Raw genomic sequence first — 17,375 nt, forward strand, 5'->3', positions numbered from 1 at the left:
CATTTTCCCTAAAACTTCTGTTGCCACACATTGCACTTACTTGCCTAAACTGTGTTTCTGCATTTTCATCTTTATTCTTGTCTGGGTGTAAAATTAGCGAAAGCTTTCGATATGCTTTCCGAATGTCTGCAGACGAAGCATCCTGGAAAAGGAAAAGAAAGCGAACCATCAGAAACTAATTCCCAGAACTTTGTTAAGACGAGAAGAGCGGCAACCAAGTGCCGGAACTACAGCAACGTAATTTGAGATGTCTCACAACCCAGCCATGCAAGCAGCCTAAAAGACTGAAGAGTCATTCAGTTCATCTCCCACCTTAACTTCCTTCATTACCATACATCCATTACAATGATATTTGCCAAAACTTCCAAACACTTTCTTCCTTAAAAACTAACCCGGGTACCTTATGCACTATTCAAAAGTTCAACTAAAAACTGAAAATGATTGCATCTGCATATGTTCAAGGCAGACATCATTTCAGCAAATTATCATGCTCAATTTCCCAAACTCAGGACTTGCTGTGAACTCTTCCCTTATTAATATTAACATGTAATTCACCACTAATAGGACTCCATTCAACTTCAGCTTCACCATGTCTAAAGAACAGCATTGGTCTAAAGTAGCTTCAAATTGCAGTCTTGAAGCTATACTGTAGCACTGACACCAATCTATACCTTAATCTTTATCAGAATTGTGCACATTTTAGGAGGAAAATACCAAACTTGGAACGTAAAATGCATAATGATGTAAGAACCTGGCTGCAAAATGTACACATTTCTGAATTAATGACCACTATTTAGTACATGCTATAAAGGTATCCAGGAATAGAACATTTTGAGAGTTGTATGATATAGTATATAGCTGTTACACTCACAGGAAGATCCACAAAGCATCACATTTAAACAGAATTACTTGCATTCTATTACTAACATGTCCAGGGCAACATTTTAGAAAACAACTGTTTATCTGACAATTTTTATTTCTTGATTTTATATATATTGTTCCCCAGTACATTCTCTCTCTCAAAATTACAGTGTCAACAGGGATTAAAAAACACCAAAACCCAGATCTGAATTAGCTGTGAGAGGAACAGAGCTGAAATAAGATAATAATTAATGCAATACTGTAATTAGACTGTCACGCTTTTTATTACAAATCATTATTTTCATTTCAAAATTTTCAGTGTGTACAAGTTTGGGCCAGGAGTGAATATTAGAGAAAGACTGGAGGAGGGGAAGGGGAAAAGGATAAAGCAGGGGAAAAATGCATAATTTGAGAAAATTCAGCTTTGAAATTATAGTTTAAGAAAGCTAGTACTATCCCCTAATGCAAGACCAGTATCCATAGCCTCGTCTGTCAAAGGAAGATGCTTTTATTACTCACGGGGAACATTTCTCCTGAAAAGACTGCATATGCATTTTTTCATTTTAAAATTTTCTAACAGCTCCTTCTAAGGCCCGTGCCCACCAAAGCAGAATTCTTGAGGTTAAGTACCAGCTTGCTTCCAGCTTGATTACTGCCAGGGAGTTGTTTCATACTGCCATTGTTTTATAGGTTTATTTTTAACTCTTGGTTAAGGGGAAGGAAGAGACAGTGACTAAATATCTATTCTAAGTAAAAAAAGAAACAAATTCTTGAGATGTAGACTTAACAGAATTATATGAAATAAATGTAAAAATGCAAAGTAAATAAATCTTTTAAAAAGTAAGGATTAAGACCATGATAACCTCAAGAAATTACTACCTCCAGACCATGTATTTTGGATAAACCATCATCTTACTCTTTCTCTACCGCACATTTAGACGTGCATGGTATTATTTTTGGAACACTCCCGATAGACAGTTAAAAACACGATGAAAGCATATTAAAGAGCTTCCCACAGTATTCTTCCAGTAACTTCAGACAACAAGCAAGCAAAAAAAATACAGTTGTATCCAAACAATTTAAACTTATTTGGCAGCAGCACAATTATTTGTGTAAATGGTCAGGACAAAAGGTAGCTTATCTGTTTCATGCTTAAGAAAAGCAAGAGATCCCAACTCAACTCTGTAAGAATAAAGTTGCTTAAATATTTATGTTGCTTTACCTTCAGAAGTTTAAAAAAAAAAACAAAAAAACACCATTTACAAAACATTTACAATTCATTTTAGTTACTAGAAATAATTTAGAGATTGTTTTGTTTCTCCTCATGTATCAGCCCAGTCAGCCACTTCAAAAACAATGTGGAATTGTCTTCAAAACAAAATATAATATTTCAACACTACTATAGCAAATAAAAATCTGGAAATAGTTTACTGGCCATGGTTTTAGCTAAACCTTGAAAGCGATCTCTATGAATATATCAGCTAATTGTAATTAACCCCCTAAGAGGTTGAAAACGGGACAATAATACCAATAAGTAATTAAATATGGGATGTTGCTGTAAATGATTTAATTACACCTAGTCCATATAAATTTCTAAAGCAACAATAGGTCTGCCCACTAATCGATTCACCACCATAGTGTCAAACACAACACCGGAAAAAGTTGTATGTTCCAAACATGCTGAAGACCACTCTCATATGAGTCACTGCTGTTCAGGAGGAAAAAAGGCAATACTACATAACATATCTTTTGAAAAACAAAGCATAATATAAGCACTTATATTAAAAGATAATGCAAGATGAATGCTCTAAACTAAGTAGAACCTGCTCAGCTGTCAGCTGCATAACTAGAAAAAATGTGCATAGCAGATGAGTTTATGAAGAAAAAGGTGTTTCGAGAATTAGTTCTCAGAAATACCAAACTGCAAGTCTATGTTTAGGCAGGCCATGGTTTGGCCTCTTATGCATTCAAATATTGCAAGTATTTATGAAGGAATTTTTCTAATTGCTAACAGTTTATTGAATAAGCAGTGTCCACATGTCTAGTTACATGACCTCTAGGCAGAAGTTAAAAGTTCCATCTTTTACACTTTTTTGCATAATCCCTTACATTACAAACAAGTATTTTAGTCCACAAGCAAAATTACCATTTGAAGGAATCAACAATAAGTCAGAAGTTAAACACAATTCTTGAGGTACTCTGTTGGAATTTGTAATTTTGGTCTAAATGGTGATATACAACAGTTTCCAAAGACAGGGGAGAAAACATTCTTCTCACTATTTATGACATTTGCTTTTGGCAGTTTGTTCAATTAAGACAATGAAAAACACGTTACTAAATTTTATTTTACTCAGCATCATTTTCATATTCTCTAGTACTACCAAGAAGAGTTACAGAATCACAGAACAGGAGAATGCTAGAGATTGGAAGGGACCTCAAAAGATCATCTAGTCCAATCCCACCCCACTGGAGCAGAAACACCTAGATGAGTTTACACAGGAATGTGTCTAGGTGGGTTTTGAATGTCTCTAGAGAAGGAGACTCCACAACCCCCCTGGGCAGCCTGTTCCAGTTCTCTGTCACCCTCACTGAGAAGAAGTTTCTTCTCAAATTTAAGTGGAACCTCCTGTGTTCCAGTTTGTACCCATCGTCCCTTGTCCTATCATTGGTTGTCACCGAGAAGAGCCTGGCTCTATCCTCATGACACTCACCCTTTACATATTTATAAACATTAATAAGGTCAACCCTCAGTCTCGAAGCTAAAGAGCCCCAGCTCCCTCAGCCTTTCCTCATAAGGGAGGTGTTCCACTCCCTTAATCATCTTTGTTGCCCTGCGCTGGACTCTCTCCAGCAGTTCCCTGTCCTTCTGGAACTGAGGGGCCCAGAACTGGACACAATATTCCAGATGTGGTCTCACCAGGGCAGAGTAGAGTGGCAGGAGAACCTCTCCTGACCTACTAACCACCCCACTTCTAATACAACCCAGGATGCCATTGGCCTTCTTGGCCACAAGGGCACAGTGCTGGCTCATGGTCATCCTGCTGTCCACCAGGACCCCCAGGTCCCTTTCCCCTAAGCTGCTCTCTAGTGGGTCATTCCCCAACTTATACTGGAACCTGGGGTTGTTCCTACCCAGATGCAAGACTCTACACTTGCCCTTGTTATATTTCATTAAATTTTTCCCCACCCAACTCTCCAGCCTGTCCAGGTCTCGCCGGATGACAGCACAGCCTGCTGGTGTCTCAGCCACTCCTCCCAGCTTGGTGTCATCAGCAAACTTGCTGACAGTGCACTCTATTATTCCCTCATCCAAGTTATTGATGAATATATTGAATAATACTGACGCCGGTACTGACCCTTGAGGCACTCCACTAGATACAGGCCTCCAACTAGACTCCGCCCCATTGACCACAACTCTCTGGCTTCTTTCCTTCAGACAATTTGCAGTCCACCTCACTACCTGATTGTCCAGACCGCACTTCCTTGCTGTACCTGTGGGTACCTTGCTGTACCTTGCTGTGTGGATGCTGTGGGAGACTGTGTCAAATGCTTTACTGAAATCAAGATAGACCACATCCACTGCTTTGCCATCATTTATCCACCTCGTTATGTCCTCGTAAAAGGCTATGAGGTTGGTTAAGCATGACTTGGTGAAGTTCTATCATTAGACTAGAAATACATAAGAAGAAACAAAGAAAGGATTTTTTTCACAACACATACAAAAATAATCTCAATAGGCATTTGCCTTCTATTTTTGTAAAATTAAATCCTTGCTGCAAATGCATGAAAATTCAAATCTGGTTTCCTCCTCTTGTCTATACAAATTCAGACTCCCAGCTACAAAGTTCACTTGAACCTTTACAACAAATAGAAAAACTGGTGTAGTACAGTACATCACTCCATTGCCTTCCATTCCTAATGTAACTATGATTACTAATGAAGCTAAAAAAAAAGCCTCATTGAGGTCCCAAGACAATTCTTGGTGAACACATAACATACCAGATATTGCCATAGGCAAACAGTGATTAGGTCAAAGGGAAAAAATAATCAATGTCTACATAGTTTTCACTTACCAACATATACAATTCAAAACCTAAATTGTTCCCTTGAGTGCAATGCAGTTATACAACAAGACTTAGTTACTTACAATTTAGCAACTGCTTCTAACACAGTAAATGTGCTCAATTCATCTTGGGTTTTAAATATGCCTGCCAATGTCTTCAAATAGGTGGCATTATCTTTATTAACAATAGGAAGGCACGTGGTCCAGAGGACCAAGAATACAGGCAGAAATCACATTTCTATTCACTTGCTGTTTGTCCAATCAGTTGTTAATGGGTGAAAAGAGAATGACATCGGTGTATCTGTTTCATTGCAGCACTGCTGAATAACTGTGTAAAATTTTCCACAGCACGTGTTACTGAAGCTATATGTCAAACAGAAGTGACAATTGTATAGAGCAACACCTGACTGTATTTCAAATGTGAACCTTACACCTGTAAATAACCTCAGTGCAGGCAGGCCTTCACAAAGCCGTTCACAGCCATCCCAAATTATAAATCAAACTTATACAACCCAAATGCATATGGTTTCTTCAACAAAATATTCCATTCAGAACTTTTGTGTAGAAGGAGGAGTATAAGTCACCACTTCCCTTTTGGTAACCATCAGGTATACAAGCCAAAGCAGAATAGCACAGAAAAAGAAACAAAAAGTAAGCTTTGTAAATACACAATCACATATTTTTCTTCCATGATTTGAAACTGCAGAATGCAGAGGCTGTCCCACAAAAATTCACAAAATGAGCAAGGGCCAGCTGTCTATTAAACATTATGTCACCATTGCTACTTTCTACCTGGTTGTTTTCATGTTAAGTCCACAGAAAACTAATATCCCTAAGTGTCGGAGACCAAGCAAACATGACTGTAGGCTAACAATTAAATATGCACAGACCTCATTCCTTGAGCAACATCAAGGAACACAGTGTGACCCATCATGTCTCATTCTCACATGGACAGAACAGCAACCACTGATGCTCCACAACCCTTCTCTAGGTAATTCTTAGGACAGAAACTGCTTAGCTGTGACCCGTCTTCCAGCCCGATTCTCACCCCCACTTTGGTTCAGCATAGACCTCTTCAACCTGCTTGAAGGCCATTCTGACTCTGGAAGTTTATCACAAAAACTGTATAATTCAATGGCCTTCATTCACTCTAGACTTCCTACCTTTCTCTTTTTTATTTTCTTTTTTTAAAGTAAATGAGACACTCTTAGAAACAAAAAAGTCCCTCCATTAGTACCAGTAGACTTAAATGGCATAATACATATCTTCTGTGCGCAATCACAAGCATCCCTGTTTTCTTAAACGCCTTTTTCAGAAAGTAATTTCCCTTTAAAAAAAATCAAAACACAAACGAATCACACCTGCATGCTGTTCCTACACACACAAATTACTCAGCAGCACCAAGAAGAAAAGCAAGAGCTACCTAAAGCAGACATAGCCATAGCCAACATGCTTGCTCCTCTAACAGCCACAACAGCACAAGGAAATAAATGAATCTTCAGCCATATCCAACTTGATTAAAATACCACTTCCATATTTGTTTCACATGCATCCACTGCAACCTGGTCCTAATTTAAGCTCCCATGACCAGATTAGTTCCAAGAAGTACACCTGAGTTTGCCAAATTTGCACTTGGAAAAACATCTCTGAGGGAAATGGAGCCTTGTAGCAAATTCCAGAGGTGGGAAGGACCTGCTCTAGGAAAGAAAAGCAAGTATCTCCCAGAAGACCAAGCATTATCTGTGAGCTTTTATAGTTAACAGATGCCAGCTGAGTTTTGGCTTAAGCTCCTTGCTGCATAACTTTTGTTCAATTCACCCTTTATTTTTACTGAACTTCTTTTTAAGACATACATCTTTTTCAAGGATGCAAAATGAGTTAAACTCAAATTTGCTGCTTCTCTACAGATGAATGCTCCAAGTATACCCCGGCAGGAGGAGAGATGTGCTCTGCTGCAAACCGAGCCATGTGTCTCACAACATTCCATTGATTTAAACTGAATAACAGCACAGCAGGGAAATACGTAGGAACTAAAAATAATGCTAAAAAGATGTTTTAATGCTTTTTTATGTTGCTAAGTTTTAAAGCAATTCATGAAATGAAAATGAATACAAACCAGCACAATGTATTCCTGTGAGCTTCTGATAACTGGCACAATCCCTTCACTGGCATGTTTGTTTCCAGGGGAGTGTGTCAAATGAAAGAAGACTCTGTTTTCAGCCTAGCATGCCAAATGAATGAAAATTCTGCTGCCTCATGCTTGAGAAACCAAAAAACGTGTTCGCCTCAGCACATGTGCACAATTACACATGCTTAGGTTTTCTTGACCAATTTGAACAGCAGTATTTATATGTAATTTTTTTCTTCTGTTGAAACTATTTTAGCCTTTTACCTTTTTTACTCTGATTTTCAGAAACGGATTATTTAGGAAAAATTAGATTGCCCAATAGAACACTGTCATGTATAACCATAAGTTATGATTTAACATGAGCTTTGTCTCTGAGATGCAGAGAACACTCAACAACTCTCAACATTTTTAGAATTACTCTTCACATTCAAAATGACAAAAAGCTATCAAACAACAACTGAGGACATTATTCAAGTCAATACTGACTAATACAAAATCCTGCTACTGTTATAGTTTATTTCCATTTAGTTTTTCATTCTGGTACTTCAAAATGAAGGAATGATTAGGTATACTTTATTTATTTCACATTTTTCCAGGAACACTGTTACGTATTTATTTTTATTCCATATCCTATATTATTACATTTTTGTTTACATACTTATATATATTATATATACTTTTATAAGATTGTTTTATTGATTTATATATACACCTATGTGTATTCCCTTTTAGGCTAAAGAAAGTGGTTTCTAGGGAGTTCTCTTGAAAATCTGCCTATTGGATTAGAGATTTCCAGTCTACAGCTCTCAGATAAAATACTACGTACAAAATTCCTGATCCTTCAACATATTCACAGGAACTAAACTGCTACAAAGAAAGACCACTGTTTTTACAGTCCAGGTTGGCAAGGAAAGCAAAATGTGATGTCCCCTGCAGTGGGTTTTGTTAAGGAAGTTTATTTTCCCTGGGTTTCCTGTGGCAAAGACTTGTAGCATTTCCTGCTCAATGCATTTGCCCCAGACAGCACAGCCCCCTGATTTACCAGAGAGGTGACACTACACCCAAGGACAGCTGAATGCAGCCCACACTCACCGCTGAGGAGCATCAGCATAAGGCAGTGAAGATTTTCAAGTGTTGGATCTGATAAGCTCCAATCCTTCCTACAACGGAAGGCCAAAAATATGCCGCTATTTTATATTATTTTCTTGCTAAATTTCAGCTCTAGTATGTTTCCAGCTTCTTTCAAGAGAATAAGGAAATAAAAGAAATTAGAGAATCAGCAAGGCTGCATCCATGCCAGGTCTTTAAAACTTCCTCCTCTTGCTTATCCTGTTCTCATTACACCCTTCCACCAGAACTGACATTACTGACCCATACGTTCCCACACACCTAGCCTGTCTCTTCAAACAACTGCTTCACAGATCTCAATTTAAGCATAATTTTTTGGAGGGAGATGACTAATGACCACAGACTCTGGTCTCCCCAAAAAACGCTTGGGCTACTAATTACTGAATTTCTGTGTCACCTAACTGTTGCTGTCACTTTTGTGACTATACCTTTAATTGACTTGTAAGCTCTAAAACTTTTCATATTTTTGAAAGGTGTCTATTACCCTCCCTTCTGATGTCCAAAAATGAGGAAAGGGCATACAAGAAACAGGATATAGGAAGTATGGCTGAAAAGAAAATAAAGCCATACAAGAAGCCAACAGAGAACAATTAATCTTCAATACAGAAGTTTTCAAAAACCTACCCATTATCTTATGCATTAACACAACATTTACATGGTGAATAATCCCCACAGGCATCCACTTTCAGAATAAACATTAACTATTTATTAGGAACCTCCTCAGCCCTATCAGCAGTGAAGGACACCAATCTATATGCCCATACACCCACACAAATGCATCATATATATTTTCATAGACACACACAGACGCTAATAAAAAAACCACATGTAAACAAGTGTACCTCCCCAGCAGACCTAAACATTTATACAATGCTCTAATTTGTAATTGTTGCTAACTTCACAAAATATTTTAAGAACACAGTTAAATAAAAGCTGTTACATAAGCTAGGAATGAATAGACAGTGATTGTTTTCATATCTTGACTTAAGTAATGTTTTTTAATGCACAATGTGTTTAAACAAGTGACAAAAATTAAGCTTCTCCTGCAGGTGCAAAACAAACCGGAAATAAAATAAATCGTAGTTTGAAGAGTTAAAGGGTCTGTCACAAATGAAAAGGTGCATCAAACAGGATTTTATGAGGTCTGTCCCAGGTCCACTGGTACTCAATAATATAACCACAAAGTTGAACTACAGGATCACTATTAAACTATTAAACTATTAAACTAGTAGTTAACGCTAACCTGGGAAAACCTACAAAGATGCTGGTAAAGCAAATTAGAATTTCAAAAGATCCAGACAAACTGGAGAATTGCTCTAAAAAACAAAGTGACTTTATTTCCTAAGTACAAGACTAACGATGTACATCTGGACAGAATTCATCAACTGCACAAACAGGGGACAGAAAAAAGCAGTTAAACAGAAATGATCAGTGAGTCACAAGCTGTACATGAGCACGATGCTGCCTCTGTGCAGCACAGCCCACCGTGACACCAGCAGTACAGCAACGAGCAACCATGCCATTTCACACAGCAGTGGTAAGACCTCAGCAGATTGCTCTGTCCAGTTCAAACAATGTGGTTAAAGAAAGCTATAAGCCTGTTCAGATGATAAGAAAAAAAAATCTGAATAATAAGAGGTCTAGGAGAAAAACAATAGTGACTTGTTCAGAGAAACTCAAAGAACAAGAGTGACTTAAGCCTTAAGATAAGGCAGCTGACACAAGGAAATAACATCTTCAAATACCTCAAAAATAGCAGTTAACAAAACCTGAATAATTGCCTTGTCTGATCTATCAGGCCTAAGCAGTAACAGTCAGGTAACAGCACAGGAAAATTCAAGTTAGGTACCAGGAAATTTCCTAGAAGCATCACTAGCATATCACTGGAACAGACAGCTGAAGTCTCCTTTACAAGCAGGTCTTATACACATTTTTCAGGCATGACTTAGATTTAACCAGTTCTGTCACAGCAGGGTATGGCAGGTCACTAACAGTCCTATACTTTAGAAATTAAATATACTTTTGATGATCAATTTAATAATTACTCTGAAAATATTCCAACTGGATTTACTGCATCTGTTTATGTAGTTTAAAAGATCCCAGCTGAAAGACAGTATTCTTGTCACTCTGAGGATGACAGATGCTCATGCTGGAAGAGAAAGAGTCAATGAGATTTTCACAAAACCTAAAAGGGCTTTGAAAGGAGTGGAGAGTATCAAGAGGTGGCAGGAAACACTTCTTTGCTATGAATTTGAAGTCCCATGGGGCCCTGCTCTATGACTTGGACCGCTAGGCATTAGGCTTATTATCCTGTTACACAGCAGTTACTCTGAACTACCAAGAAAGTCATTCTGTAGTAGATGACCACTAATAAGTCATGCACATAATTTGAGTTTAGAATACCTTCTCCATCCGTTATCAGCTTTAGACTTGAAAGGTAATACAGAACAGATATGATCAGGAACATTCCTTGAGAAGGTCAGATAAAAAAGAGACTGAACTGAACAAGAAAAGCAAGATAGAATTGCTACAAATATAATTTAAAAATTTTAAATTAAACTACTCTTTTTCAAATGTTCTGTATTTAGTTTATTATAAATACATACTTAATTCATGCAACATAAACACCTAAAATGGGGATATGGTACAGCTGCTCAGCTGCTGTAGTAAACCATATCCAGGCACGGCAGTTGTAATTTCTTGATTTATGACACAAAGCAGAAGCACTGCTTTCAAAATCATACATATATATTTATTATAAGTTTACAATATATTTACATATTTTTATAAATATGTTTAACATATTTTATATTTGCTTCCACCTTCCTTGTCCTATTGTTTACCTAGGACCATATTATGATATTCTGAAAGACTCATTTTGTAGAAGTAATGTTATTTTTCTTAGTTTAAGGAGCCTTAAAAATAGCCCTGTCCCCTGAACGTGAGCTTTGAGATCTAGGTGTACCCAAGTCTGCAGTCTTTCATTTGTTTGTTTGTCCTTCCAGAGCCTGGAAGAAGACATGAAGCTTCCACTAGAGATCAAGAAGTTTTTCATCTCACTGCTACAAAATCCACATTGTTCAGTTTGGATAAATCGTTAATACCTTTCTCCACAAAATAACCATAGTGAAATGAAAGGCATGAAAAAGATGTGTGAGGTGGTTGTATTTTCCACAAACAAAATCATGTTAGGGGAACATTACCTTCCTCCTCCTTCAAGAAGTTGTTGTACCATTTATTTTTGGCATATAGAACAGAAAATATTTACAAATCTTGAGATCTAAAAAAAAAAAAATAAAATTATTTTTTTTTTTAAGCCTCGAACCCAACTGATCAGAGGTGGCAAAACACTGCATATTTTTAACTAAATATGCTTCATTACAGACTACGTTAAAGTAACTTTGAGATTATATAGTAATACCTCTAAAAGCCCTAAAATACATTTACAAACCTGTATTAATTTATTCAAATTATAAGATTGTTTTTCCAAATGCATTGCTTTAAATAGCTAGGTTAACAAAGAACTACCAGCAGCATTTATCAAATTCCTTCCTTCTTTACTTAGAATACTTTCTACTGAACTAGTTAGGATTTAGCCCTACCCGTCACGTAGGAGAGTTGCATAATGATCCCTTTATACTCATTAACTACCATTTTAATGAGCTATTACTACCTCGGGACTCGGAAGACCTCAGGGAGGTTGTAACATGCCACTACCTATATAGTAATTCACTGCTGACTTAGTACATAGCCTCCTTGAAAGAATATAGGAATGCCCTCCGTCACCCTCTGCAGCACAGATGCCAGCGTCAGCAAAATTTCTGTGCTTAAGTCACATCCAAACCTAAAACTTAACAAACATCTCAGTTAAACTCCAATGAGCTAAACAGATTACCTCGTAGTGTGGCCCACCACTTTGCTAAGAGTTATCACGTTCCTAACAAAGTGACCTGAAAGAAGGAGCATTGCCTGACTGCTGCAACTCACAGTTTGATGGCATAAACCATGGCAAATCTGACAAAGGGCCAGGGCAGAAGCCAGGGGATGCTAACATCCCAAAAGACTATTCGCAAAACCTGCCAGAGTCTGCCTTAGCCATAAATCAGTCAGGCGATGTTTAAAGGTACCTGGATAAAGAAATCGAGTTTTGTATTAGGTACGATCAATTAAAATTGACACATAAAATTTATAAGCAACTGAAAGCTAAATAAAATTAAATTTTTAAAATCGTGCCCATATTAGAAAAGCCACATATATGCAATGACTTGTGATGGAACTGACTTGAAGACAGCCCTTCATTCACTAGCAATTTTGTATGGAAATTTGGTACTATGGTCACTAAAAACGCTTATCTGACATTATTTCTAGTGAGAACAAGCCAAATAATCCTTAAGGAAGATAATTACCTCTCAAGATTTATGGCAGCTGTGGGCAGATACTGTTACACACAGTGCCACACTGTTCCCTGAATTGCTGTCTATGATTTTCAAATCAAAACGTTTGAACTGAACCACAGAGGCCCAAGTAAGAGGCAGAAAGATCATGTCCCTGCTTTTCACAAAGCCATTCCCTGCAAACGCTTACTGTTCTTCTCTTCCAGTACTATTTTGAAAGCATCGTTTGCACCAGGGAAGGAGCGGAGTAAGAAACACTGATCCATAAGCTGCCTCCCTCTTGGCCTGCAAGAGCTGGAAAAAGATCAGAAGACAGATGCTGCCCAAATTAGGAAACCCTCACAACAGGGCACACCCCTACAGAAGCAGCCCAGGTAGCAGCGGGTATAGAGGCACCACAAATGACACTTCTACTCCCCCAGTAATACCCACAGCAAGGCTGCAGCTGAACCAGATGCTCTGAAAACCCAGCCAAGTCCAGAAGAGACAGAGGGCAGCTCTGCACAAGGAGAAAATGCTGAGAAGATGAGTGTAAAGTGAACACTTCTCCTGATCTGCTTTAATTGTTCTCCAGTTAGGTGAGTGCGACACCCAACAACCTCATCACTACAAAAGCTGGTGGGTATCAGACACATCTATGTCACTGCTTCTCTCTCCTTATACAGACACAAAAATAATTCAGCAAAAACAAGCCTTTTTTGCTGGGAAGCTAAATAGCTTGTCACCACCATCAGAGGGTTAAGAGAGGCAAAGTAACAGCTCTTACCCAATATTAGCTCTGAAGACACAAGTGAAACAGATTTGGAAATGCTCCCTGCTCCTGAGAGAAAAATAAGTGGCAAATGTAGAGTCAGTTTTTTAGCCACTGATATTAAAAGGCAGCAGTTGTATGGAGTGTATTTGCCTCCCATCACCTTTCATCCACTCCTAGAGACCTATTCACAAGTCACAACAGCAGAGTTGCAGCTGGACAGCTGAAAAGAAATCTCTTGCTTCCTCCATCCCTATTTTCATCTTCTCATCATCACAAGCAGAAGTAAGAGATATGAGGAATTTTCTTCTGACACCTGTATTTTAAGGATAGCTCCTCAGTCTGGAGGCAGTACAGAACAAGACAAGGAGCAACAGTCAACTGCAGGAACTACAAAGTTGGGTGAGAAGAGCTGGTAGCAAGACAAACACTGCAAAACGAGAAAGGAAGGGGAAGAGTATGCCTTTTTCTGTGCCTGGGAAAAAGAAGAATGAGCAGTTGAGTGAGCAGCAATGAAAACTTGGCACAGGTTACATGCCATTAACTATGCTACCAGAAAATCTGTTTCAGCCAACTGACGGCAGAAGATAGTGGCTATTACCAATTCATTTACTTGCCTCTCAACATGGGATTACAGGATTACCAGCATCAAATATAACAGTGAAAGATAAAACTGTGGTCCTGCTGCCTCAAGTAGAAACACTGACAAATGCAGAATACTTCAAGTGCAAAATCTACAAGAAGTTTTGTGACCACGGGACTTAAATGAAGCAAAGGGAAATCCTAACATGGGTTCTGCCCCAAGTTTTCAAGTTATACAGCCAGGACTAAAAGAACCATCAACAGGCAAGCACAAATACATTTAGTAGGTAACTTCTGACACAGGTGGAGAGGAAAGTACTGAAACTGTAAATCCACAAACTACTACACAGAAAAACAAACAACAAACAAACCTCCTGTTACTGACAATCCTACAAGTATCAATAATAGGCCAAAGACACATTTGCCTGTGTCTCATAATCCCATCCATGGAATCAGGTATAATTTCTCCCTCTCATAACTTGTCTTTTTTGGAAGGAAAAAAACACAAACACAAAACAGTGGTGTCAGAAATTTGAAAAACTATTTCTGGAAAAAAAAAAAAAAGTCATGGTAAGTATCACAGGCCAAAATTTAAAAAAAATATTTACTGCAGGGTGAAGAAACTGAGGAAAGAAGAAGAAAGGAAGAAGGGGACTAAAATCAGTCTGTTTCCTCATCTAATTCCCTCCTCCAATTAATCCCATACAAACCCAGAGCCAACTTTAGGCAGATGCCAGCAGTAGAAGCTGTATACCCTGTGGCAATGTCGACAAAGAGCATGCTGTTGGCAAACAGACTAAAAAGATAAAAATTTTTGGTCAAGTTCTATTATTGTTCTTTGAATCAAGAGAAAGAATGCTATCTGGGGCTTTTTATTTTTAAGTAGGAAGAGAAGCTATTGTTAAAAAATGAGATTGTTAACAGATGAGATTTTAGTTTAATTAAATCTAAAATATTAATTTACAGTTGAAAAATTAAGGGATAACAAAAATATGAAAAAGATAATACACGCTACAGACAATAATGAGTATTCTGAACAGGTAAAGGAGATTTGGGAAGAACTCGATGGTTCCCTGAAAAGGAACTACAATCTGTCGGCATTACTCCTGCCGCTTTGTCTTTATGCAACGCACAGAAGATGACTGCTTACCCAGTGAGCAGCTATTCAGTCTTTTTCTCCACACATTTTTTCATGTGTGGCCTCATCTGCTCTTAACTGCATGCTGTTCAAACACATTTGGAAGCCGTGGTTATTTGTTTTGAGGCCCATCACAATGGCATCAGAGTTCATCAATAATATTATTCACCATTGTAATATCTTAAGAGCCAAGTGTGCATTACTTTCCTTATTTTATAGATTACAAAATTATACACGGATTAAAGTAAAAATTCAGTAATCTCAAGTGCTAATTTTATCTCAGATATGATTTTTCCAAGTGCTCAGTATCAAACAACATTCCATACATTCAGTGCACAGACTTTAATCGACTTCAGCTGCAGCTGCAAACCCTCAGCATTTCTGCATATAAGCCCCTAGTATCTCAAATTATGCAACCAGAATTGCAGAGCACTCAAATCAATTAGTCACCACTTGGGAAAAGTTTCATTTAAACGACTTGCCTAGCATCACATAGGAATTCTGTGGCAGAGAGAGGAACAGAACCCAATCCTCAAGGGCACTTTCCGTCTGACTGGCTTACCCATGGAACCTTTTTTTTTTTCCCCTGCAATCTTCTCCCCCACTCTCTACATACCCTCAACATCTACAGGTTAAACAGTTTTTACAGACAACAGTCTCTTTCAATACATAAGCCTGAAGCTGCACTGGGGCCAGATCTCTCCCTGAGCCTGAATAAGTAAAGACCCTGTAGAATATAATGTAGTGAATTAAAAATCATCACAATGAACAAGCACAAAGAAACCAAATTAAGATTTGAAACATTCTGAAAACTGACATTCCCTGATTTTACAGTATGCAGCCCTGGAAATTTGTTATTAGTCTTTAAGAGCAATATTAAGGTACATGGCTGTTGTACAAAAAAGACGGAGAAACAAGTAGATTCAAAAAGGAAAAAAATATTTGCATAAGCAATGCAGACCCGCTTCATAATACTAACTCACAAGCAGTGGTTTTCCTCCCCCTTTCAAATAAACCCCAGCTCTCTGAAGAATCATTTTGATTCTAAGAGACTTCACTAAATTACAGAATGATCTGGCTAGTTATCAGCTTGCCTATTTCAAATTACAAATCTTAAGACAAAGATAACATAAAATAAGTGTAGCATTTCTGAAAGATATGCAGAAGTAGACTGGCATCTGCACAGAACTAAAAACCAGCATATGCTACATCATTTTAGAAGGGCAGGGAGAAATCAGTAAACCCAGGGCATCAATTAGGAAGGGGAAGGAGACTGCACGTATTACAAGCAGATGAGCCCAGGTGTAGACGGCCAATTCTGAAACACACAGTGTCCAAGCAACCGATGATTCTCCTACCGGAAAGTGTACTTTTTGTCTCAAAAGACCCAGAAGTATTTACCAAGCACTTTCTGCAAGGTGTATGTATTTTTATCATCTAAGACAAAGAAGCACAAGACCTAGCACCTTGCAAAATCTCTCAAGTATAATGAAAATAATGAGATTCTAAAAATAATGGCAGCCACATGAGAAACTGGGTGAGCGTTTTAATTACCAATTCTGTTATGGTACAACAAAGTTTTTCCTTAATACTTCAGTAGAACTTCTCTACGTGTGATGGTACTCCAGAAGCACAAATGGAGCTCTCTACTTTAAGACCGTAAATGACTGCAACCATTTTTTATCCAAATTACTTGGAATCTTGTTGAAATATAATTTGTGAGGCTCATATTCGGAAGTTATAAAAAATCCAGAACTGTTGTTCTTATGTGAATGGTCTTGTTAGCATTTAACAATACAAGACATACTTGCAATGCTTTTGTGTCACCTCTATCTCATTTTATCACCACATTTAATGTAAAACATTTGAGTAAGAATTAAAAAGCCTTATATACTCTGGAAGACAAACTCCATTAGGGCTGAATAAATATGAATAATCCAAGTCTTCTCTTAAGAGAAAAAAAGAAAAAAGGTATTTGTAGCCATTTATATTTGATGTAGTCTATGTAAGAATAAAGGACTAATTCAAAACAAAGAACTAGACTCTTATCACAGAGGGCAATCAAAATTTGCATGCAATTGAAACAATATTATTTTAAAGATTAAAATTCCAACTCCAGAAGTTTCCAGGAATCCTAAGACATGTATTTACATGGGAGTCATGCTGCCTAAATACCAGTAGAATTGTGCTGCCAAATAAACTGACAGGCACACTAAGCTTTTATTCAATAATATTTATAGATCTAGATTCAGACTTAAATATCCCTGAACTGAGAAATTACAGGCACCTTTACAAGCAAGGCAACTCTACATATGGAGAACAGTTTATCT

General features: G+C 37.7%; 1 protein-coding gene across 1 annotated transcript in view; it reads right to left on the minus strand.

Moving 5' to 3' along the window:
- DNAJC1 (DnaJ heat shock protein family (Hsp40) member C1) overlaps positions 1-17,375 on the minus strand; it is a gene marked incomplete at its 3' end in the record, with an annotated part of 106,358 nt that overhangs the window by 65,866 nt on the left and 23,117 nt on the right. The window contains exon 2 of the mRNA XM_082044616.1: positions 41-142. Within this exon, the coding sequence (XP_081900742.1) occupies positions 41-142 (102 nt within the window). The remainder of the gene's footprint in view (positions 1-40; positions 143-17,375) is intronic.

The sequence above is a fragment of the Streptopelia decaocto genome (genome assembly GCF_964273445.1).
Source record: "Streptopelia decaocto genome assembly, chromosome: 2".
NCBI lineage: Eukaryota > Metazoa > Chordata > Aves > Columbiformes > Columbidae > Streptopelia > Streptopelia decaocto.